Source organism: Astatotilapia calliptera, chromosome 6, assembly GCF_964374335.1.
Source record: "Astatotilapia calliptera chromosome 6, fAstCal68.1, whole genome shotgun sequence".
In the NCBI taxonomy this organism is placed as follows: domain Eukaryota; kingdom Metazoa; phylum Chordata; class Actinopteri; order Cichliformes; family Cichlidae; genus Astatotilapia; species Astatotilapia calliptera.
The window spans coordinates 10,790,410-10,816,684 of NC_137427.1; the positions used below are offsets into that span (position 1 = coordinate 10,790,410).

Below are 26,275 nucleotides of genomic sequence, written 5' to 3' on the forward strand. Positions count from 1 at the left end.
TACCTTTTTGGTGAGATAACAACACATATCTTTAATTTCTGTAAATATGTACAGTCCCTTTGAACTCATTAGCAGCACACACACACAAAGACTCACAGAGCTGCGTACTATACACTTCTGTCAGAAGACTCCTAAATTTTACAGAAAGCTTTTTACAAAGCAAACTTTCATTTCAAGAATGAGCAGTATCGTCAAGAGAATAAAAATGTTAACCAGGTAGGCACGAGTTTAAATTTAAGCCTCTCGTTCCTTCTTTCACTCACAGTCACTCATGCACAGATTTACAAACATATTTACATATGCAGTAGCAAAATAAAGCCAAAGGGACATTTCGGTTTAAGTAGCACGTTGGCTATTAAAATGTCATAAAACTGATACGATTCTGAAGACGTAGCCTGTAACGAAAACAATAAATCTGTAAGATTCCTTCCAGTCCCTTATTGACCCATCTTCCAAATTGTAACCTTTGCACGTTTTCTTCGCTGACTGAAGCACTCCTTGTTTAAAATCAGAGCCGAGAACAGATCTCTCAGTTTGTGTCTACTTGACATGGGTTTGTTCCTGCATTTTGTACTTGGATGTACAGCTTTAGAAAGTCTTTGTAGCGTGGTGCACAGCCAAGCCAGGCTTCTCCAAAATGGACAGAGCCAGTCAAAAGATACTCGTCCCCTCCAGGACGCACACTGCACTGTGCAGGAACATTGATACGACCACTCCAACTCCGTCCTCTGGCTCCACCCCAAGCAAACACCCTGCTCTTTTGGTGAAACAGTCGTCTCAGAGTCACTGTCGCCATGGAGTGCTTGTTAGTACCTGGTGCAACGCCTTGGAAGACACCACTGCCAGCTACAGAGAAGGAACAGTTTTAATAAAAGAAAATTAAATCAACAGGTTAAAATTAAATAAACTTCAGAAAGCAATGAAAGCTTTTTTTTTTTTTAAAAACCCCCAAAAAAACTGCTGTCATAACCTCCCTACCCTGGTGTACTGCTAATATCAGAGTTATATTACTGTGCAAGTCTGAGTCTTTCTGTTGACTGTTAACTATAAATGTTCAAATGAAAAGATGAAGAATGAAGAGAACATTTAGACTAAATCTACATGATTGTCAGATTCATAAAAGCAAGAAAATGCCTCAAGACTACTTAGCAGAACACAGGCTAATGCATTAATGAACACTGTGAGCAAGCGAGATACAATTATATCCCATTACATTTTGTTTAATGTCTGAGTACATTTGTGCTAATTGATATGATTTGTTTACGCAGCAAATCAATGTGATTAGGAAACTGATCAAAGCTGTCGCAGTCTGGGCTGCATGTGCCTACATTTCTGGGAAAGTACGGATCAGCTTGCCGTGTTGGTTTTATGCATATATATGTGTGTATATATATATATATATATATATATATATATATATATATATATATATATATATATATATATATATATATATATATATATATACATATATATATATATATATATATATACATATATACATATATATGTGTGTGTAGTTTATGCTATAGCTATGGAGTCATTTTAACACAGTACTATAAATTTAACATAAGAACACTGCACTACATAATTCCAATTTAGTTTTGGTGTGACATTTTCTTTCTAGTTTCTTGAATGGCAATAATCTAATCCAAGGCTTAAATTCCAAACCTTTCAAAGGTAATAAGCAAAGTATATTTTGCAAAATGTGAAATCAATTATTTAATCTGTATGCATGTGGATATTTATTTACCAAAGTCACTAGTACACACAGCCATGAGGACCTCTTCATCTGAACAAGGCTTGCAGGCGACTGAAATTGAAAATATGACAAAAAACAACAACAACACTTTAATAAAGAGCTACTATAAAAAAGACAAACATTTTTCCTTAGTTTGTGTATTTTTATCTAATCTAGTTTCCCATTAATCTATTTCACTCTCAAAGTCTTGGTGGGTTTTTCTTAGATATCAGACATCAAAAGAGGTATAGAGAGCATGTGAATGAAGACAGCAGGTGAGGGAAGAGATATAGCTGGAGAATTACCCCTTGACCCTGCCAGCTATAAAAACAGCTATAAAACACCAAGGCACACTGACACACTCAGACAGGAAGTTTCACTGGGAAGGCTTTCTTCGCTCTCATAAAGATAGTCCAGTGCGACTCTCCACCCACCACAGTTCCTCTCAACACCACTTCCCTCATATGGGTGGGCTACTCAAATTTTCCTGTTCTAATGGGGGTGGCGAAGATCTGCTCTTGATTGACAGCTGGGAGACGATTGGCTGACCCTTGTGCTTGACCCTAGTGAGACCTTTCGATTGGCTTGCTTGTTTTTATATGTCTGGCTGATACAGGGAAGAGTGGGAGTGAGGAAGTGTGTGAGGGGGGTGGGGTGTCAGAAAAGGGGCTACTTCAAGGTGGGATGAAGAAACAAGGGTGAAACAGTAATGAGGCCTCATGCTTACCAAACCTTTTTGCTTTTCCAGCTCTGGTCTGTCAGCCTCATTTCACGTTACTAAACTGCCAGCTATAAGTAACATTTTACCAAGTTACCAAAAGATTGTGGACAATTTGCAAAACCATGTGAAAATTGAGCTGCAATCACTGGGAATTTATTTGAGTTTACATAATACAATGAATATTTGTCCTTTTTCAGTGTTTAAGTATCATTTAAAATTAGGAAATTGTCACCGCTTTCTGCTCATTATTTAAATTTTAGATATCACTTCTCACAAGAATGCTCAACATGGATTCTGAGCTTACCAGAATCCATGTTGACATATCAGGTTATTATTGCATCATTAATGAACTGTTCTTTATATAGTCCCTGCTTACAACAAAGTCAATTAATTTTTAATGTTATGTGAAATCAATCTAAAATATTCTGGATTTTATGGCTTGATATTTGTGCAAATAGAGAAATAGGTTTCATTATTTGATCTTTAATGAGTGTTATGAACAGTAACACTGAATACTGGGACTGAGTACTGAATACCGAGAGCTAAGAAAAGTAGCATGCATCAAGAGGAAATGACTCAGCATTACATAAAGTTACCAGAAAATGAATTTCACCAGTCACACAAGAGCAAAACACAAAATAATGAAAAAGAAAAAAATGCAGGCTGTTACCTAAACCAGGTTGCAGATATGGGAACATGTGCATCGCTGGCCCCTGACTGGGCACCAGCTCATACTGGAAAGCTGTGATCCTCCGGCTGATGTCTGCCTGTGGGATAGCCTCCACAAATAGCACCCCCTCTGCCAGGCTGAAACAATGCACTGTTCCCTGAGCCTGGTCCTTTTCTGCCAGCAGCAGCCTCAGATCCCCTGCATGCTCCAGGTACACATGAGAACCCTGAACAAGGTGGGCCAAGCAAACACATTCAGAACTCCTGATTATACACTAAGGCTTGTTTCTCAACATTGGTCTCATACTCTACCTGGGAGTAAACTTGAGGTTTAATGCACACATGGAGACCTGACATATGACCTGGTGAAGACTCTATGTTTGATCTCAGGTTGACAATTATGGCCCCTGTGGGGTAAAGCCACTCTAGAGATCCCTGAGAGCAGCGAAGGTAGACCTGCTCCACATCTCTGCGATGGGACTCATGGCTCAAACCGCTGTAGAGAAAAAGACGATGATTTTTTTTTTTTACCACATATGGCTGTATAAAAGGACTATAATATAATATCATCAAATCAACCTTTAACCAGTACTACAGAGATTGTACTCCTAGGCTACAGAATCCAGACAACATTTTTGTGGATGTAGAAATTTCTGTAACATGTTTGTTTGTTAATGTATTTCAAACATGTAAACAATATACAGGTACATTTAATAAAGAAAATAAGAGAGAGAAAAAAATACTATACCAAATTCAATACATTTCAATATTGCTACCGTTCTGATTCATTTACATGTTGAAAGGGAGTGGGAACGTGCTGGACAAACAAAGTTAAAGAAACATATAGAAGGGATTAAGACCAATGAGGAGAACTCCTGCAGCTGTCTGCCAGCAAATCTCTCACTTGTCTCTTGTGCTGATAAGCCACCTCAGCATCAGGGACTAATTAAGTTGTTAGAAGTTTAAGGCTGATGAACTTTACAACACAGAGTGTAAAGAACAGGCTTTCATTTTTTATGACTTGGGGACTTGGAGGAGTGATCAAAGGCGCCATGTGGCTGTATTTACTTAAGATAGGAGCTAGATTAGAGACATTCCTGTGATCATGCATACATAAAATCTTAAAGGAAGCATTTTTAGAGAAACTACAGAGAGGAACACTGTCAAAATAAACCAACGAAAATCACTCTTATGATCTGTTTGTCATATTGACACTTTCCTTTTCGAGAGTATTGACTGAGCTAAAAAAAGAAAAAGAAAAAAAAAGAAAATCCAGTAAACGAATTAAGGATTAATAATGAAATGTGACGTCATTACATTTCTCAGCAATAACCACAAGCACTTCCAAAACATCTCCTGTTTTCACTGACATTTCTTCCACTTATTTTACTCTGAGCCATGAGGGCTCCTCTTGAACATAAAGTTAAATCTTACTAAAACTACTCATCTAACGCCAAAACCATGCGTAACAACAGAACTGGCTCAAAGAAACACTTATCCTTTTAACACACGGTTGAATTTTCTTTCTTTCATCACTTGTGAAAAACACGGGGTAAGTAAACAGCACATTAAGTCACAAGATTGTTTTAACCAAACCTTAATAATCTACGCCTATATGAATGAACCATGTGTTGTCCGTGCCATCACTTAAAACGGCGCAATGCTTCAAGATTATCAGCCTGACATTCACAAATGAAAAGATATCTGCTCCTGAACTGATATGACCACAAATCCTTTGTTCGTCTCCATCCTCACCTTCCTCGCCAGCTACACTGATCGCTGGAGTACTGTGCCACCGCCCGACACAGCAGCACAGCTGCGACCCAGTGCGCAGCCCACGGCCGGAGCATGGTGGCCTGTCTGCCCCAGCGGTCACCAGATCCCGCACAACCACACAACACCAGACCAGCCCAACTAGCTGCGCGCTCTGTAGCCCCCGAAACAAAAGTATCCAGTTAAAATATCACACAAAAATACTCTTCTGCACGCCTGCGGGCTACATTGCTGGATCAACCGAGGTAAAAGTTGCGACTGAGGTTGGAAAGCATCAGGACAAGAAGTCTGTAAAAGGAGTAGTGCGCCCACAGCAAGACAACAGAGCCTATTCAAAAAAAAAAAAAAAAAAAAACTTTCGCTCTGCGAGCACCGCTTCACGGCAGCGGGGGCGCGTGCCAGCAGCTGACTCCGCTTGAGTGACACGCGAGCGCTGACTCCAAACCACTCCCACAGATACACCGGAAAGATATGTGTATGAGACAGAGCTCCAAGCTGAACACCGAACGTACTGGCCAGCTATGCACAGATAAAACTGAACCCACTAACTGGGAATAAACGCTCGTGTTAGTTTGTATGACACGGAAGAATTGATAGCTAAAATACAGCAGACACTGACAGTGGAGCAGCAGAATTAAAAATTGAATACGAGGCACATTAAACCTGTGTTTGCATGTGTTTTCATATATATGCAAACACAAGTTTAATGTGTCATTTCTACCATGGTAAGCACCTTTGCGCTTCCTTGAAGTCCAACAGGTCCCTTATTCTTCTTCAAACTGCTTAAGTGAGTGGTTATGTGAATGCCGGCTTTATAAACACATGGATCATATTATCAGCGTGAAAATTAGATCAGCATGCAGGTCTGGAGCAGCAGCCTGATTTTTGCAGCTCCCTCAAACGTCCCCCTTAAAACATGTGAAATAGTCAATGCTTTGCCTTTTAGCGCTTTTCCTCTATTGTCATGTTTTAGGACGTTTAACCCGATTCAAGGACGCACGTGAGTTACTTTATTCTTTGTAACCCTTTTTGCAGTAGCTGCGGCTAATGTCCCTGCGCCGCTGCTATTACAGTCCTGCTGCTTGGTTTCCTCTAAATACAAACCTGTAGAAAAAAATGACATGAAAAAAACGGTCACATAAGCGTCTGTTTGTCTCTTTGGTGTTTTTCCCGTGAGAAAACAGTCAGAAGGCAAGCATGTTACTGACTCGTCACATTCCCCCGGACAGCCAGAGCAATCTGACGCATTTCGAGAAATGCTGTAACAAACTCCTCTACCCCCCCTCCCCCTCCCACCCTACACACACATTCCATAATGCCTCCCTGTGAAACTGATAAATAAAAATGCCCTTTTCCTTGGATTTCTGACATTAAATTAAATTTAAAAAAAAAATACAGTAAAGAATAACCCTCCTTTGTAATATGAATATTTTGGAATACAAGGCTGTGAAAAAAAATTATTTGGACAATTCTAAACCACAAATTTAGAATAAGCTTATATACACAGGTTCATATCATTTCCATGCGCCACTGTCTAGATGCAGTGTTTACTGTTATTTCTATGTTGGGATTCCCAGGGTAATGTTGGGATCTTTAATGATTTAGGTAACCGTGGTAATGTATTTGCGGATTTATATATGTATGATGTTTGCTTATAAGCCTTTACAAATATTTCTCTCACATATTATGTTTGCACTCGTATTTGAATTGATTTGTGAACAACTGTGTGAATAAACGCTCTCAGAAAGGGCTTATACAAAGTATTACAATATAATTATCGTTGTTAATGAATCAGTAAACAAGTGCTTATCCTTAAAATGCATCTCTCCTTAGGTTTGAAATAGGGGTAGACACTGCCTACACAGGGACTCTCGAGTTTAATCCTGTCACCACCACAGAGGACTCTTTCTGATGTGCTGTTTGACCTCAGATGCTCCTGCACCATGTGAAGTATTTACAGAGCAGCAGAACCTCTGACCTTCTCCCCTGCAGTCACCTGGCTCTTCTCAAGCAGACTGACAGGAGGAACGCCATGTCTGTCTACACTTTTCTTCCTCACTGAGCCAAACACACAATTGCTCTATCTCCCATTACAACCTTTGTGGCCTTTACTTCCTTTCTCTCAGTCTTTTTTGGTTTGTTTTTGTTATTAAGAAATCCTAATTTACGCATGGCAGCTTGACAGTAGCTGTTGAATAAAAGGAAGGAACACTGAGCCCACGCCAATGAAACACCACTTCATGCTTCCCTACAAAGGAAGACAGTGAGACAGTGAAAGTGAGGAATATGATTTTTGGGCTGAGCATCTACTTCGCTGTAGACTGTAATGATTTGTTTTCTTATACTGTTTATACCCCGTGTTTGCCTACTGGTGGTGGTCAGAGGGCCCGGTGGCGCCTGTGTCCGGCAGCCTCGCCTCTGTCAGTGCGCCCCAGGGCAGCTGTGGCTACAATGTAGCTTGCTATCGCCAGTGTGTGAATGTGTGTGTGAATGGGTGAATGACTGAATGTAGTGTAAAGCGCTTTGGGGTCCTATGGACTAGAAAAGCGCTATACAAATGCAGGCCATTTACCATATATGCTGAGCAGAATTGTCATCACTACAACTGATCAAAAATAAATAAACACAATTTCTACAAACACAATTTTCTTCTTTCTCGAGTCATTCAATGCAGTGTAAATGTTTAATTACCAGCCAGTAACCTGAGGTAATTTTTTAAATGTTTCATAATTGTCTTGGTTTACACCTATCACCTGGTGCCCGATCCAATTAATTTTGCAGTGTCTTAATGGCAGTAGCTACTGTGGATGTATACACAGAAATGCCAGCATAGTCTTGCACAAGATTATCCATTTCTGGATAGTCATGTCCAAGACTGCATGACTATAGATTTCATATCCCAAAGACATCATGGAGGAAATCAGTATTTGACATTTTGTGGCCTGATTTCTTTCACTGCTAATGATGCTGAGGTCTTAATGGTACATGTCAGAGTAAAAATTAAATTTCAGCTATTATAATAATAATAAACTTTATTTATAAAGCACACTTAAAAACCAAGGGTATGCCAAGGTGCTTAACAAGTAAGATAGAGAATAGGAGGAGGATAATAGAAATAGGACCAAAGCAGGTACTAAGTATGCAAGCAGATAACTGTCACTGATACATAGGAAAGCAACGGGTACAGAGCAAACAAGAATTTAAATGAGCATAAAAGTGCATGATATAAAATCATAAAATAAATATTAACTAGAGGGAAAGGCAAGATTGAATAAGTGGGTTTTTAATCGTGATTTGAACAGTGCAATGGAATCAGATGTGTGGAGGTCGAGAGGAAGGGTATTAGCTTTAAGGACTTGTAAATGTCTAGCAATTTTCTGGCCTTGGTGATCATTTGACCATACATTTGTTAAGAGGTTTACTCTGTACACTTGAAACATTTCATATACCTCACATCAGTGGCCAAATTAGAATAACCAGTTAACCTAACATGTCTTTTAACTCTGGGAGGAAGCTGGAGTACCTGATGTAACACCACACACCTACAGCGAGAACATGCAAACCTCATAAGGAAGGGCTTCTGTGTGGCCAATCAGACCAGCCCAACCAGCTTTGTAGTTACTATTTCAAAGTAGGAATGTACATGCAAATAGATATTTTTCCTTCCACTTCACAGTAGTTCTGTTTTGCTGGTGGTTGTAGCTCAGGAGTTACAGCATGTTTTTTAGTGATCAGATGGATGGTGGTTTTATCTGTGACTGCTCCAGTCTGCATGCCAAACTATCCGTGGGCAAGATACTGAACCCCACGCTGCTCTCCGAAGTCTTCATTTGAGTTAGAGAGAATTTAGACATAGAAAAAAAGGTGCACTGGTGAATGAAGCATGTTGTATAAAGTGCTGTAGGTGCTCAAGAATCGTAGAAAAGGACCTATTTGGTGATAAAATTAACAAAGCTATCAGTTTTTGTTATTTTAGGCCTATAATTGCCATAAAACATGACATTGTAATAATGAAAATGAAGAGCCAAAGTATTTATAGTTAAACAGGCTGCTTTGCCTTCATCATAAGGTTCAAAGACCTTTTGTGGCTCCGTAGAGATTCGATTAAAAATCGAACCGCCCAGTTAGTTGCTTTTAATTTGATTATACGCTGCTATTGCATAACACTTCCAAAGGTAAAACAGATGGTAATTATTGCAAATAGTCAGTGTGCTTTCTCTTTATAGTGCAGCATTTTACACAGCATGCATGTGCATCTCCTTTTCAGACACAAAAACCTCTTCTGGAGGGAGATGTCGAAACAAAGGAATGCTGTATCATTCCAGGTGAATGAAAAAGCCCTCAGTCTCTGACCCGTGACCCCCCTTCATTCAAACACTCCACTCTCTTATCTCTTTTTCTTATCAGCTGCACTGCCAGAGCTCATGCAGCTGTGTAAGAATGCGTGTGTATATTTCTTCTACACACGCGTAGATTTATTTGACCAGTGAGGGCAAGCAGGCTCCAGGGTCGGGGTCATTCGGTCCGCTTGTGTGTGTGCATTATGAGGTCTGATGTCTGCAGAGCACCAGAGTGTATACACTGAGTAAAGCTCTGTTTACTCTCTTTCATAGATCCTCCATTAGAGCTCACTCTGATCATCCACCAAGTGCTTCATCATGAGGGCAGACTGGCTAAAAAGTGCGTTATTTAGACAGGATGCGGTCTTACTTAAACAGCTTGTTCTCAAATATTTTGTGTTCATTCATCCAAAGAATATTACAGTTTTATGACTGCACATACTTTGAATGACGGGTTGCATTCGGAAGCAGATAAATGTTACGTTTCAAATATGCCCCACCTTAAACAAAACGGCAAATCATTTATGTAAAAAACCCCAAATCACATGCAAAGTTTCTCTCTGGAAAAGCCTTGTTGATTAAAGGGAAAATTCACCTCCAAATCATTGTTGTTGTTGTTTTGGGTTTTTTACATTACTTTGGTGTGAGTCACTCTGTTTGGAGAAATCAGCTACAGATGCATTAACCCCTCTCTTGAATATAAAAGAACTAAATGGCACTTTTTTTTATGGAGATCAAAACTGTAAAAACTATACCAGCTGTGTTTATCGATCTGCAGAACAAAGCATACATCCACCTGTTACAAAAAGTAGGCGACAGCTCGGCAGGACATAAGCATTAATGGTGTCCCACACTCAGCTGAGATGTAATATCAGCTAGCTGCACTCTCCTTTTTCGGTGGACATGCGGACAGTAGAAAGAAAATAATTCCTACAAAAAATCATTCTGTGTTACGGGATTTTTTTAATCACCTAGGTCATTGGTGTGGACACAACAATCTGCCCAGCACACTAAAATGTGCCATTTAACTCCATTAATTTAGCTCTATTATATCAAAGACAGACATTTTTACAGCCGGGGCAACTGACATGAAAACAACAATCTGGATGGATAAAACGCACTCCAGGGTGGAGGTGGAAAATGGGTAAATCTGATTTTGGTTGTACTGTTCCTTTAAGTTTTTGAGTTTAAAGGAGAGAGGGAAGAGGGGGTGTAGATAGAAGCTAGTGGCTAAGTGGATGTGAATCTTTTTTTCTCTGCCCAAACAAAGCACTGTGCGGTGTGGGTGGCAGAGGCAAGGGGCTTTCACCTCAAACCTGACTCACTCCTGCTATTTATCCAACACTAAATCCAATCCTACCTACTAATGTGGTGCAGTGATTATGTGTCACTTTGTGCCTATGATAACAAAGGTAGCGAAAATAAAACTTTGGTAGGGATGACGACCGTTTTTTTAACCATCGCTGCCCTTTAAACTGTTGTGGCCAAATTTACAGTAATGCAAACCACGACGCCAAACCAGCAAACATTGGGGGATATTTTGTGTGGATAGGTCTGTTTACCTTTGGGCAGAAAAACTCCTCACTCTGTGAGGTAACATAAATGTTTTTTTTATGTGTTTACGTATCAAAATTGTGCCCTCTTAAAGAGGTTATTGTTCTTTAGATTTCATAAGAGACCCAGGGAAAGAGAAACAAATCTGAGTTGAATCTGTGTTTGCACATTCTTTGCAGATGTGTGCGTGCATCTGATTTTACACAGTTGCATCAGGGAACAATTGTTAAGAAATGTAGTCATAAAACATCCCACCCTTTATAAATTGTACTTTCTGTCATGACTGCACTTCCCTTTAACTTCAGTTACAAGTTCAAGAATACAGGTTGGCAATTATCGAACTGGCTTCACACAGACTGTGTGATATTTTATTCCTTCAGTAATGAACACTGGCAATGTCCTCTTGAATGATATATAACAGTCATCTGTAAAGTACAAGGGTTTCAGATCTTCACATTTGTTTCTATCATTTCATATCTTCCCTTGTGCTGCCTCTTTCAGCTCTGGTTCAGTTCATCGTTACTTTTTGCTTTTAAAAGTGTCAGTTTAACATTTTGGGAAATATACACGCTTTTTAATTTAAAATAATAATAAACGTGTCAGCAGTCAGTCAGCTTAGCTTAGTGTATTATCACAGCTAAACCTGTTGCATGCGTATTTCAGGGAGTTCCTTTCTCAAGGCACAAAATAAAGGGAGGAGAATATTTAAATCAAGCATCCAAACTATTTTAGTAATGTTTACGACATGTCAGTAACTGCTTGCGCAGCTATTTAATTCTGAAAAAAATCAGGTCTTATTTTTTGCGCTTGATATTGAAATGAACTTAGTGCCTTTTTTGTAAATCAATAAAATAACCACACCTTGGCCTGTTTAGTAAATCTGTCCCCACCTTTGTAAGACACTAAATTGTTTTGTTTCCATTTGACCTGTTATGTACATTTTTGTATGTATTAAAGATGAGGAGACTCAAAGGTGTTAGGCTGTAATTGTTGTTAAATTAAGCTATGTTAAATTTCACTTGGTTTTATATTTTCTTTTTTGTAATATATGAGTCTGGTATCAACCATTACTCATCACTCAGCAAGAAATGTGGAATTAGCCTTACAAACCTTTGTGCTATGCTTAAGGAGAGGGTCAGAAAAAGTCAGAGCTGGGATATCCTGTTGTGACTTTATTAGCCGATATATCAAAGTGAAACTACAAAAAATGGCATTTAACCCATTTTAAGACTTAAAATACACGACAGCCATCTCCTACCCTCATCTTTGTAAATGTGCACTTATTTCCAGTGTTCACTCTTTTCCTGTTATTACCTGCCTACTTCTCAGTTTGCATATATGTGAAAGTGACGTATTCCTCTGCATTCCACTGCCTGTTAACCTGCAAGCCTCCTCCAGTCTTCCCCATCTCCCTGAACAGTCAGTTGAAGTGGTAATAATCTATTCCTTCCTTCAGCTGCAAAGAATTTAGATTTTCCTCCAGGTTGCCTCCAGTCATGTCCTACGAATGAAAAGATGCCACGAGAGAAAGAACATTAACAGAAAAGATCATGGCAGGCCACAGTTTCTACAACACAACTTTCATTCACAAACATCATCATTTTCTTTCAAGTGTGGACTAATCAGCCATCAGGGTTTGTGGACTTCAGAATTCTTTTGACTTGGTATTTCTTACTTAAAGCAGCAGCAAGCAAGAAGGAAAAGGAAATAAATAGTGAGAAAACAACCTTTTCCTGCAGCTTTGTCTTTAAACTGGGGGGAGGGGGGGAGTGTCACTGTGTCATTGAGCTTTTTACATAGCTAGCTGTTACCTTTGATTGCATGTGAAAGTAAGGTTAACAGACTAACTATGCAAGAAAAGAATGACATGCTCGATGTGCATTTTGAAGCTGATACAGTAGAAATGTTTCTGAAATGCTGATATTAGCACATTTATTGCACTTATCAGACCATCTTTGACACTCTTGTTTTGATAGATTTACTCCTTTTTTTTCTTTTGTTTTCCAGTGCAGGCAGCTGTTGCTAATGTTGGAATATCAAATTTTCCTGCAGGATTTTCTGCCACTCAATCAGGCATTCCTTTATATGAAGGAATGCCTGATTTGAACAACAGTTTTTTGGAACATCCCGTCTCTTGTGAATACCAAACTCTCCTATCAAGGGCCAAATTTTCAAAATCCTGAACAGATCCAAGAGGAGTTGCAGAAGTCTTGTTTTTGAGGCTACTTGAATTACAAAATGCTAAAAGGTCCTTATGGAATTTGACCAATGATAGAAAAACATGATAGACTCCCTCGGCTTTAAGCCAAAAGAAATACAACAATAAATGTTTGACTAAACTAAAGGAATTTAGGTTGAACCAGAGTCTTTGAGAAAAGTTGAAATCAATATATTTGCTGATAATAAATATTTGACACCTGGGTGTAAACCCAGTGTGATTGAGTCCAGGTGTTTGTTTATGTGGATGTCATAGAGAACAAGAGAGAGAATGATTGGGTCCAGGTCTCCATCTCCTCCGACTCTGATTACTTCTCCCAATTCCCATAATTGAGCAATTAGTAGACCCCTGAGGTGGGGTGGGGTGGGGGTCACCATAGATTTGAATCTGAATTTGGCTGTGTGATAAATAGATATTACGTGATTTAACTGCCACAATGGATGTGTGTGTCATTACATACTGAAAACCAATGAATAAAAAGAAACTGCCATTGTTCTAGGTAAAGCCTATGTGTACTGCCACGATCTGGAGCATAAAATGCAAACCATGATGTGTTATATGCAAACACAATAGTGGCAAAAACATGTAATGTTTGTACAAGCATCATGTGATCAAAGATCAGGCTGCTGTCTCTACCCATTTCCTGACAGCCTCTCCTGTGTTTGTGTGTGTTATGTCGTGCAGTGGGCACACGCCCTTCATCATTATGTTGTTAACATAGATTACAGACCTGAGGAACAGATGGTCAGAAACAGCAAACATACAACACACAAACATGCTTTTTGCTCACCAGTTTGACACAGATGATGAAAGGAGCGGAGGCGTTTTTGTAATGCAGAACTTGAATCTTTGGCTTAGGCCTTTCCTAGAAAGATACGGGAACACGAGAGAGGTTAATAAAAAATAAATCACTGGAATAAAGCCATCTTGGAGACCTGTTTAATGTAACAAATATGATCTCACCTTGGACTCCTCGTATGTATAGAAGCCTTTCTGGATCTTGTTCTCATCCACATCACAGAAAGCCTTGACCTAAAATAACAGAATGACACTAATTTCAAACACCCATTTCACAACTTTTTTCATTATCTGTATCTACTGAGACACAGGAAGCAGGTTGATTTGGCTGGTTATTTTCATCTGAAGGCAACATACTTTCTTCTGATTGGCTGGGCTAAGCGATCGGTACAGCTTTCGGCCTTGTTTACCAGCGTTCCATATGGTGAAGCTCTCCCATTGGCTGAGAACTCTCTCCTGCAGGAAGTCTACTCGCAGCTTCCAAATAGTCTCTCTGTGAACAGAGTGGCCAGAGAAGTCTAAATTAATCAGACTGTCACTGGTACAACTCCGAGATTCTTTTTATTTAGTGTGGGGAAAGAAGCAGTTGAATCTAAGCAGCAGGTTGAACACTTTCAAGGAAGCTGAAGGTCTTGGGAGAAGCTCCCCTCTGAACCCGTTTAACAGTTTCTGGGGTTTTTTTGTTTGTTTTTTAGAGATTTCTCTCTGGAAGTCCCACTCTGACCACTTGTACTTGCGATTTCACACTGAGGCTCAAAGAGCAAGTATCACCTACTGAGTCAAAATGAGCAAACTTTCACATTATGAGTCACTACTAGTGACATGAGCTGGCTCTTAGGCTATGAGCTAAGGACTAAACAACAGCTTTCAGTAAAAGACTCTACGAGTATGTTTGTTGTGTATTTGACTTTCCTAGATTCAATTAATCTCCCACAAAAAAAAACAAAGACTTCTACTGTAACTCCTTAAAGTGGCTGAGGAAGAATATTTACCATTGGTGAACTGTAACATGTGCTGTAGTCAAAATACATCAAAACCACTTGTTTCCCTCTTCTCTTATTACCTACCCTTCTCGCCAGATCTGAATCCCTTCATCCACTTCCCCAAAAATTAGATTTAAGTTGAGCAGTCGTCATTTACACTGACTGCAAAAGCTCTGGGATTAGAGGAGGAGCAAGTGTAAGGGTACAAAACAGAGCTTCCAATGACCGATCGAAAAAAAAGCAGCTGATGAAATGTTGGTCAGTTTGTTTACAACCGGTCTGATTGAGACAGCCTAACTTAGTTGTGCTCTATTGTAAATGATCAGTGAATACAAATGAAAGCTAAAGCTACAAATTTAAACCATCCTTTCGGTGTCATACCTTTACAAAGCGGCAAGTACTACATTTATTAAGTTGTGATCTGTTGCTTTAAGTAGATGGAAAATTTTATGCATGTAAATTAGTTTGACTTCCTGTAACCTCTGCACAACTGTGTACAGGGTTCTCTCTCTCTCTCACACACACACCCTCAAGATTAAATCTGTCTATGTTTACAAGCTTAACCCCCTTCTACTCACATTTTAAAACAAAGGCACTAATAATGAGAAATCAAGCAGACATTCTCAGAAAGTGCTTCACTCTCATCTCTTGATGCGAACTTCTTACTTTTTTAAGCACTGGGCCTCATATGGCAAGCAAACCCGATTCCACCATCATCGTGGAGCTCGGGTGGTCTCCAGATTCCTTGGTTATTATGCATTCTCTATACAGGCTTTGATTCTAAGGCAGGGCAGCAATATGGTAGAGATTAACTACACACAAACCTTTTCATCTCATTTACAAACAGTGCATTTCTGTGTAAGTAAGCCTCCCAACTCAGTTACTTTTTGGCAGTATCTTTTAAAAGACTTGACACCTCACATTTAGCACATCTACAATTACATGCATGAGCAAGATCGACGTAAATAGACAAAAATAAGATAATGGTTTCATTTCACTAAAGAGAGGAAGTAAGTAGGCAGTACATGGGAAGGGGTTATAAGAAGTAGGGGAGAGTGGAAGGCAGCTAGCTTGAAATAGATCTCCAAAAATAGATGATAGATGAAGACAGAGGAGGATGATTGGTGAAGGAGTGCGTCAACACGGGCAGATATACGAGCACTGGTTAGACGCAAGGGAGAAAGGAAGGAAAGAGGGAAGGAAGGTGGGATAACAGGAAAGAAGGGATGAAAGGTTAGGCAGTGTGAGTGGAGAGAAGGCAGGAAAGATCTTTTTCTTTGGTGTGTTTTAGATTTAGAGACAGACCCACACACCTGCAGAGACTGCATGCTGATGCACAGGCAACAGCAGGAATGCACACGTGCTCACACACACGCGTGCACGCGCGCACACACAACGCTACGCAATATGTCAAACATTTCTGTTCACAACGCAATCCGATTCCCTCCCAGCACCACTGGACAGATACTGAGCATTCCACAGAGAGAAGAAAACGCATAGAAATTCCTGATTCATACGCTGGGAAAGTGACTGAAATTCCACAAACTCAAGCTTACTAAAACACGTGTCTGTGTATGTGTGTGAGTATATCTGTGTGTGAGCTCTGAGAAAATCTGGGATGCCAGTGGGCAGCTGTGAGTAGGTGGAGGATCAACACCATGTCCAAGTATGTGTGTGTGAATGCAGCTGAAGAGGAATGATGGTTGGACTGACTCAGTTACGGAGTGAGTGGCTGCTTTCTCATGATAACGATATATCAGCAGGCACTGGTCAACCCGGAACAGACCCCCACCATGACGAAGACTCTGGTAAAAAAAGAGAAGATCCTCTGGGACTCCCTGGAGACAGAGAAGAAGAATTATGGTATGATATGACATATGCCCAAACACAGAGAGCTGCAGCTAGGCCTTACCTCCACTAATCCGAGTCACTAAACTGAACCTCCTGAATATTTGGTGCTTTTTAAACTGAATTGTCTGACAAATAAGATGACTTGGTATGCGGCTAAATAAAGACCATCTAGTCCATGTTGGAAGTGCTAGCTGATAACTTGCCACACTACCTTCTAGTCTGAATCTTGTAAATTCTGATTCCAAAAATCCAATATAGCAACATTTAAATGCTAACATTAAGGGTTCCTTTCTTCTTTTAACAACAGTCCACAAATAAGGAGTAGACCAGTTGCTGGATGTTTGGGAGATTAACGTGTTGCACTCTTATCTGATATAAGACTCCAGCTGGTTAACAGTCCTGGGTGTTGTCTGTCCTGTTTGTAGTTTCATGATTTTTAGCAACACTTACTTTTCAAGCCTTTCGTAAACCCTGTCCTAACCTTTTGTGTTGTTATGCTCACTTTTTCATGGAACAGTAAAATGACATGATATATTTTCAGTGTTCTATAATGAATAAAATATGGATTTACGGGATTTGCAAATCAGTCCCTTCTGTTTTTATTAGCATTTTCCACAGCGTCCCAGCTTTCTTGGATTTGGGCTTATATATCAGATATCAAATGTATTTTTGATAGTGAGAACATTTAACAATTGTGTTTTTAGCAGTGTGCTAGATGTGAGAAAGGAAAACGTCAGGCAAGGTTTCAGTTGGATTTTCACAGAATTTCCTAGTTTTCATGTGTGAAAACAGCTGATATGAGTAGGGGTGAGAAGTCGAATGCTTTAAAGGATGTTCTTATCAGCTGCTCGAACAGTGTCTGAAAACTCCTCCGTTTCCACACCTTTCCATCTGGGAAAGGATGGAAAGGATGGAAAGGATGGAAAGGTGGATGTCCATTTCTGACATCCACAACCAATTCATACATTCAAGAAGTGACTGGTCAGGTGTATAGAGGTGACCGATCACTATTATTTCTGACATTTGGTGAGTCGACAAGAGCAACAAAGTGGGTTTGTGAACACCTGAGAGAGTCAGTTTGAGTAATAGGAATGCTTACCTTGCCTCCCTCATCAAACGGCCCAACTTTCTGATACCATTCCCGTGAGCAGAACCATGTTGGCATGACAACACTGGGCCCATGGGAGGTGTACACCTGAAACCGACAAACTGTTAGAATTTCATAAATTTTCAGTTTGTGGCAGATCTGTAGGAGTATATTCTGGTCAATAACCTAATAAAGAGACAATATACAGTGTCATATTAGCTACACACCGTCCAACTTAAATTAATTGTTTGTGTTGCTGTGCTTGAGATTCATTTGAAAAAGTTTTCATGCACATTTTTATTCAAGAATGTATCTAATGCATCTGGTTTTACACGTTCTTACCTTTAGCTCACAGGGTGCCAGGAGGAGCACAGGCAACGTCAACACATTTTTAAAAAAGTTTTTTCTTGTGCCACTTTCAGTAAATAAAGGTTATTAATTACTATGTTTTTATTTTCTTATACTATTTCTGTTATTTCACATTGTGCGAACTTTACTGGATGGATTTTGAAGCTACTGGCTCTGAAAAATTTCGCAATAGTATTTAAGCAACAAGCTGCACTCAGGAGAAGTTTAGTTCTATTCCTGAAAACAAAATAGGTTAGAGTGCAGCCACATGTGCTTTCTTAAAGCAGTGTGTGTGCTTCCTGAAGTGTGCAGGGGAAGGATACACATTTCCATCCTCTCGCATATGATTCTTTGACTAATGAGTTTGTTTTGGCTTCTCCTCGTTTCTCTGACCGCAAAACTCTTTTAATACATCAGGATCGGATTATGTCCACTATATTTCTTTCTCTTTTTACAGATGCAGGCCCCCAACTCATTTGTTACACCAGCACCCAGCCCCCTCTCAGTTCCCCACCCCTGCTTGTTCCTCATCTCTGTGTGCATTTTGTAACAGTAATATTTTTGCATATTGAATCTAAAGGTCATTTCAGGTGGTCCTACTTCCCTCTCCCACTACATCACTCTGTCTTACACACTGTGTGCATATGCATTTGTATTTGTGTGATTGTTCATGGTTGAAGTGGAAATACTACTGCGTAACAGAAATGCATCACAGATGAAAATAATTGTGCAAAACATCTGGATCCAGGCAGTTGAACAGCTGGACAGAATCTGGAGTGTATGAGTGTGTGTGCATGTGTGTGTGTCCGCCTACGTGCATCTCTTTGCCTTTCTGTAGTAATATTGCAACATTTTGCAGATGTAAGCTGTGGCCAAAAGCATGAATAAGAGACCAAGTTCTGGGAAAGACTGAGAGCATTAGGGTGAACGTGAGTAATCAGAGGGGTAGAGAACATTTTAGACAACCATATCTAATGCCCTACAGATGAATGTTAGAGTAAAAGAAGCAGTGCTCAATGTAAATTTTAAAGTTTAACTCGGTTAAGTCCAGTTTCTTTGTCAAGAAAGTAAAAGCAAAGGCAGATAGAGTCAAGAAAGAGAAGGGGAAGGAAAAGGAAAAGGAGCGGCTTTTAAGACTGCAGAATCAATGTATGATCTCATTCTCATGCTCCATGAAACTTAATATCATATAAATATCCTGGAATGTCTGCTAAGGAGTTATGCAGACCTTGTGTGTGTGTGTGTGTGTGTGTGTGTGTGTGTGTGTGTGCGTGTGCGTGTGTGTGTGTGTGTGTGTGTGTTAGGGAGAGTGAGCCAGTCCAGGTTGTCTTGTATCCTTAGTGACAGCGTGTTTTGTTAAGTCAGAAACAGCAGACTTCCATCTCTTCAAAAACAGACATACTTCCAGGGGTTTTACTTTTATATCACTGTTTTTTTTTATTACTTCGTGAATAATGTAACTTTTTAAAAACACACTGGGTAAATATTTTCACTTGATCACATCGTCAAAGAAATTCTAAAAAAATGTTCCAATACTTATAGTGTGAATAAGTATTGGAATTTGCCTATTTAGAGCGCTTGTATGGCAAACACAAGTGGACACAACTCTCAAATCTTGCCCACTATATTTGATTATGAGTACAAGCATAAAGTCATAAATTACAGCAAAAACGTAGCCAAGCTGGTCAAGTGACCAAATGCTTTCATGGCTTTGAGTGATTAGTAAGGCTCATGATTAGTTCATAGTTCCTCTTGCCAGGGCCAACAGCTTGTGCATCTGTTATGCATCTATCAGGGTGTATTCACTGGTTACCTTATGGCTTCCCATCTATGACAGAAATCATAATTTCATTAATGTAGTCAGCACTTAGGTCAAGAATGTTTAACACCATTACCTTTTATGTCTTTATGGAGCCCTTTACCAATGAATTTGGAACTTACATGTTACTGTCATCATAGGACAATTAGAAAAAGACTGAACAAACATGGCTTATTTGGCTTATATCCCTCTAAAAAGAGCACGGTAGAAGAGTCCACAATACTAATAGAATAATGGAGATTTTATTCATAATGCACAGTGTCAGATTTGATGAAAACCTAATATAGTATATCTGCACAAACATCTCATACCTACTGACATGCACCCTGGTGGAGGGATGATGACCTGGGCTTGTTTTGCAACCACAGGGCGCGGGCACCTTGAGTAGACCATAAAGTCTTTGTATACCAAAGTATTCTAGAGCTAAATGTAAGACTATCCATCCAACAGCTAAAGCTTGGCCCAAATTGGGTCACGCAACAGGACAATGATCCCAAACACAGCAGCCAAGAAGAAGCAACGTGCTGCAATGGCGCAGTCAAAGTCCCAACCTCAGCTTGATTGAAAGGCTGTGGCAAGACCTCAAGAGAGCCGTGCATAAGCAAATGCCCACAAACCTCAATGAACTGAAGCAACGCTGTAATGACAAGTGGACCAAAACTCCTCCAGAATGATGTGAGAAAACGATGAAGTCATACAGAAACCAATTACTTCAAGATATTGCTTAAAAAGGTGGCTCTACAAGCTACTGAATCACAGGGTTCATATATATAACGAGTCCTTTGGCATGACTGCAGATGCCGTCAATGTATGAAATATAACAAGGAGCACAGAAACCGTTTGAAGCTTGTAGGTTTATTGAGTAGTGAGCTACCTGTTTTCTTATTTTTTCTTATTTTTTTTAAATGATGTACTCAATTTTTCAGACAGCTTTACAGTATAATAAAACTAAAGTGCTTGTGTATGATGATTTGGTAGCTGCACAAGGCTTTCTACACAAAGCTCAAAACTTTTACCAGCTTCCACTACAGGCTGCCCTCAGCAGACAGCTGACACTGGGGTCTGTTTCCTCTGCTGGGATTGTGATAGACAGAGAGGTCAGGAGTGATGCAGCATCCTCTCTCCACTCCACAAACACATTTCCGTGGAAACTGCGTACAGCAGGTATGTATCCTGTTTCAAACTGACCTAGTAGCTGCCTGTCACGTGACCTCACGCATTCACATATGCATGCGAAAACACATTAGTCAGCAATCAAAACATGCTCCGCTAAGCTGCATTCATTTACCTGTGTGATGAGCTGGTCCTGACTGAGTGTGTTGATCCAGCGAGTGTAACGCTCTGTAGATCCTTCCGGTACTCGCTGGACTCTGCAGCCAATCAGCTATCATGGAAACACACATACACAACTTTGTGAGTAAAATAAAAAATTTCACTCCAAGAACCACCCAAAACATTTTCAATCATTTTAGACAAAATTCTGTATCAGAGAGCTTCTGTGTTTGTTTTTTTGTAAATCGAGCTGCACAAATTTCCAACGATTTGAGTAATTATGCTTCAGATTGAAGGCTGAGTTTGAAATATTAACTTGATTTTGAAGTTTAATAGAATTGTTTAACATATTTTTTTATTTCAGATAATAAAAAAACTAAGATATTATTGGCAGAATAACTAATAAGTCATCTAAAAGTTCTAATACATTTCACCCAAATAATGCAAACTACTGCTTCATATCGTGTTTCCTATGAGACATATTCAAGCAAAAAAAGGAAAGAAAGAATTACATCAGAATCAGAGGATACATAAAGAGAGATTATAGAAAACTGAAAAACAAAATACGGGTCCCATTTTTTCACCTACAACTATAAAAAAATTACAGTTGGAACAGAACCAGGCAGGCTGTTTATGGAGGACAGCAAGCCTGCTGTCTCTATGCTGTCGCCCTTATTTTCCACACACACATGACCTATAACCCCTGACCTGCCAGGTCAAAGAAAGCATCAACACCGGATACTCACTCTGTTCTACATGCCAACTGTACAGCAGCACGCGCACGCATGCACATGCTCACTCTTACAAACAATATCTTTTTTGTTGTTGTTGTTTTCATTTTAACACTGATAGTCAGAGGGAAAGGTAGAGAGGAGGAGGAAGAGAAGTGAGAAGAAAAGACAGGGAAGGAAGTGATTAAGCAAACGCTTAAGAGAGAACTTACAGTGTTTTTGTGCAAGACGGACGCCTCATACTGCAGACGAACTCTTTGGGGCAACATAATGTCATCCTAAAGTTAAGAAAATAATTATTTTAAATGTCTATGCCAATAACATGTGACAACAAATGGACAATACACACAATTCTTTTTCATTTGCACTTAATGAACTATATTAGAGCTTGGTCAAAATGGTTTAGGTTGAATTTTCTATTGTTAGTTTTGACAATTTTAGCATTTTAACATAAAAAACAATTTTTTAATAATCTCGGAGGGTCTGTCTAACTGCAATGATAGATAGAAAATAGGCAAAAAACTTGATGTACACAGAACAAGAGTTTATCTTCATAGCGTGGTTGAGATAAAGGCTGTATTTAAAGTTTAAGAGGGTAAAATATATCAGTATATCAGCATTACCAGAAAAAGAGTCACAAGAATAAACAGAACTAGTTGACTGCTTTCAGATAAACCAATCTCATAGGTACTGAGTGTTTTCTGTGAAAAGTTAGCAGAAAACAGCCAAGTTGATATGATGCGACTCCGAAAGATAAGAACAAATATAGCCAGAGGCGATCAGAGGTTGGAAGATTGTCAGATGTTTGGAGCTTTCATTTTTGGCTGTGTCAGATGAGTGTGTCAGATGAGTGTTTCAGATAAGCAGCTACAAAGCACTGTGTCAAAAACAGAGCTATCCTAATCTAACTTAAACTTCTCTTTCATGTTCATGTTTAGCCCATCAGTCGGTAACTTGACTGCTGAGATCTGTGTTTGCATGTATTTTCTGGATAACTGAACACCCCGGTATGATTTCATTATTTTGGACATACTATTGTATGTGTTATGAAAGATATGAAGCACACTTGGTCACACCCACCGCATCCTGAAAGCACAAGTATTGCCCACGACTCTGACATATGGCCTTATTCTTTGCATATCCCACTGAAAGACAAAAGAACATTTCATGCTTATTTGTTCTTACGGTTTTAAGTATGTCTTTGTGAGACTGTTAAATGTGTGCTTGGATTCTTAATGAACTGTCAAACCAGACAACATGAAAAAGCGCTGCCGGTGTGTAAGCGCTTAAGTAAAGGCTCATTTATTACATTTCTGCTAGCTTGAGGGCTTTCAAATGTACTGCAAATTGTAGCGCATTGAAATGTGTTGCACTACGTTACAATGCACATTCTACAAATAAGTAACAGACATGAACTTAACACAACCATCTGAAATCAGTATAAATTGCTGCAGAGTACCAGTTCCTGTTTCAGTCACGGAAAAAAAGTCTCTTAAAGGTTGCACTGTATTTCTGCACTTCTCCTTAATTAAGCATTCACAAGAGTAAGTCCAACACTCATCACAGAGTGGAAGATTTTAAGGACCAGATCTTAAACGGCCCCTGATAAGCTGTTGCACCAATGGAAACTGACTTATTGTCTGAACTGCTTATTTTAATACAGTGGGCTGTATACAGACCTCGCTACCAACTGTGTAACGCTTCTGACAGTCACCAAACAAAGTAAAAGTACTTCAAAGCCTGTTGGACACAATTTCAATGAAACATTTTGTTCAACCCAGTAACCCTCGTGAAATGCTGAACGTGCAGATTCAGTGCAGCTGATCCCACTACTGATCAGCAGGGCCCAGAGTATAAAGACTGTTAGAAATGGCTCATTTACTGCCAGTAGGCCAATTTGGCAGCATTCAAGCTGCCTTCTTGTTAATGAGCTCAGTAGCTTTCACCGTTCTTTGGAGATTGTGTTTGGTTGAACTTTTGCCTTTGTTTTTGGTTGTTTCAGCATAAGGGCTGCGGCATGGCTGGTCTTTATGTCAACCATGTTCATATAAACTGATTTTACATGTAAATAAATCCCCCTTCTTTCACATACTTTCCATTTCTCCCCAGAAACTTGTCAGTACTCACCTCAGACGTGGTTTATTCTGGGGAATGTAACAATGGCTTTCATTTGATATCATTAGCTGCCACAAATGGTGATAGGAACAACTGGGAAGATGTTACGGGAATTATGAGCATCTACTAGCATTAAGGCCTTCATGTTCAACTACAAAATAAAGGTCACATAATTTGATTGGGAGCGTGGACTGACTGCTGATCACATCCCAAAAGTTACTGACCTCCTTTAGGTTGTTCAGAGTTGTGACCAGAGATCACCACTGAGATGCCCTTTGCCTCTAGCCTCTCCCTCCAACCTTCCACCACTTTTTTCGAGTCATCCTAAAAGACACGCACATGCATAAGAGTTAAGTGATGTCTCAAACTATGAGACAATGTATTCTTTCACTTGTGTAAATATGCCTACAAAACCTACGGTGCTTGCGTCATCAAACACCGACAGCTCCATGGATCCAGAGAAATCTTGGACCAATATGGCCTGCAGACATTCATCCAGCCAGCATGATGCATTATACACTGGCATGACAATACTCTGAGTAAAGAAGACACAAATAGAAAGTTTACACTCAGTTCAACTGCTGCTTTGGCAACCACAAAAACAACAATCAAGCAGGATGGTATAAACTGGAAGTGCAGGAGGGAAGTGATCTTGAAAATGAGTAAAATTGCAACTGTAGCACTTCTTTAATCAAAAGGGCATGGAAATAACAAAAGTCAAACTCCTATATAGTAAGTAAGTTGAAATTGCCAGTGTCTATATGTACAACGTTTCCAGTATATTAGGCACAACTTGGTTCAGACCAATCAAGCAGCTTTCTAATATTATACTGAACCTGTTACAGCTGCCAAAATAACTGACACAACTAAGGTATAGACTTGGGACATGTGGGGGTATAAGTGGTACTTGGTGCTGATAATTTGGCAGTGGGTCCTGGATTTCTGGGGTGGGATCTCCATCAATCTGGCTTGTTTTACAGACTTCATGTCAATCCTTCATGGGGTAAGAAACTGGGCAAACAATTTAGGGACTTTTTCATTTTTAATGGAACAGTTTTGTTTTGCTTTTTCCATCTTGTCATTAGGTGCCCTGTGCTGAATTGGAGGCCGTTGATGTTGGGGAGTGCTTGGTTTGCGACAACATTTGTGTGGGTGTCAAAGTGAGAGTCACATAAATACCAGCACTCAATGTTTCCGAGTGCATTACACTGTAATATGTGGTTATTTTATTCATCTGTCCATCCACTGTTTAAATACTGTGGCTGACTGGTGTAGCCCAACAGATGCCACTTTCATTATTAGGATCTGTAATGGTTTCCCTAAAATAACTATAGCGAATATTTACGTTTCAAGACCTTTATCTCTAGAAGACAAGCCTGTTGCTCTATTAGTTTGCTCTTAACAAATTAAAACCGCAAGTAAATGCCACACCACCGAGATAGAGACGAGGATAAAGCCTGTATGCTCAGTAAACAAACTATTTAGGGTGGTAATAGTGGACATATCACTTTTTATAACTTTTACTCTCCTTAATGTCAGTATCGACATTAAATTGAGTCATCATCACCCACCACATCCACAGTGCTCTTCTCCACCTCCCGCTCTTTGACTCCTGTCAGTGTTTCCGTGGTGCGTAGCCGCTTCGGCGGGTTCATGTCGACCTCTGACTCCCAGACCTGCTGCTCCGTGTCCTCGCTACGTCTCATGGGGCCAATATAAAAAGTAGCCAAGCGACCGCTAACTCGAGGGTATAGAATATAAGCTATAAGAAATGGTTACAAATGTGTGTACATGTACAGAAAGGCAGGCAGACACGCGAAATCCACGTGGATTAAAGCAAAGCCATTTTAGGACACTTCTCAACATGAAGTGGACCCATTTCTACTACAAACATCACCTAAAAGGTCTCCTGTGAATTTTAACAGCGGACATGGTGACAATTTATCCTAAAGATGTAGCTCAAACCCACAGTGTTGCTAGCAGTCTAATAACTTCCGCAAATAATGACTCCCGGACGCTCATTGGCTCATGCAAAACACGGACAGACACCGGATTCGCTGCGGTTCACTGTCAATCATCTAAAGCGGTGACGTAGACGAAGCGTATGGACTGCTGTTTGTTTGAAGATACCGCGTTTCTGAAAACAAAGTGTAGGATGAGGCTTAATTATTAAACAAACTGTCTAATTCAAGCTATTGGGATATTATTGGGATATATTTTGCTGTGCTTGTTATATATATATATATATATATTTC

General features: G+C 39.7%; 1 protein-coding gene across 2 annotated transcripts; it reads right to left on the bottom strand.

The window, feature by feature from the left end:
- Nucleotides 1-3,546: 3,546 nt before the first annotated feature.
- Nucleotides 3,547-26,012, bottom strand: qtgal (queuosine-tRNA galactosyltransferase). Of its 2 annotated transcripts, XR_013909622.1 has the most exons (13): nt 25,592-26,012; nt 24,439-24,555; nt 24,245-24,344; nt 22,986-23,050; nt 22,118-22,183; nt 21,191-21,286; nt 17,748-17,843; nt 16,511-16,635; nt 14,172-14,307; nt 13,980-14,048; nt 13,807-13,881; nt 12,113-12,299; nt 3,547-3,627 (listed from the first exon to the last, which is right to left on the bottom strand). XR_013909622.1 is itself a non-coding variant. In XM_026170236.2 (12 exons), exons 1-12 carry the CDS (start codon nt 25,724-25,726, stop codon nt 12,219-12,221), a joined length of 1,161 nt encoding a protein of 386 aa, XP_026026021.1. In that variant the 5' UTR covers nt 25,727-26,012; the 3' UTR covers nt 11,951-12,218. The 2 variants fall into 2 exon arrangements, 1 of the variants encoding a protein (XP_026026021.1); XM_026170236.2 differs by lacking the exon at nt 3,547-3,627 and having other exon boundaries at nt 11,951-12,299.
- Between the last annotated feature and the right edge of the window lie 263 nt (nt 26,013-26,275).

What these genes read in the sequence shown, in the direction of transcription:
- qtgal (XM_026170236.2), bottom strand. Translation starts at nt 25,726, where the DNA reads ATGAGACGTAGCGAGGACACGGAGCAGCAGGTCTGGGAGTCAGAGGTC. An exon ending in AGAAGAGCACTGTGGATGTG is followed by an intron (nt 24,556 to 25,591) that starts GTGGGTGATGAT and finishes TTCTTTACTCAG; the next exon opens with AGTATTGTCATGCCAGTGTA. An exon ending in ACTTGTGCTTTCAGGATGCG is followed by an intron (nt 22,184 to 22,985) that starts GTGGGTGTGACC and finishes TCTTAACTTTAG; the next exon opens with GATGACATTATGTTGCCCCA.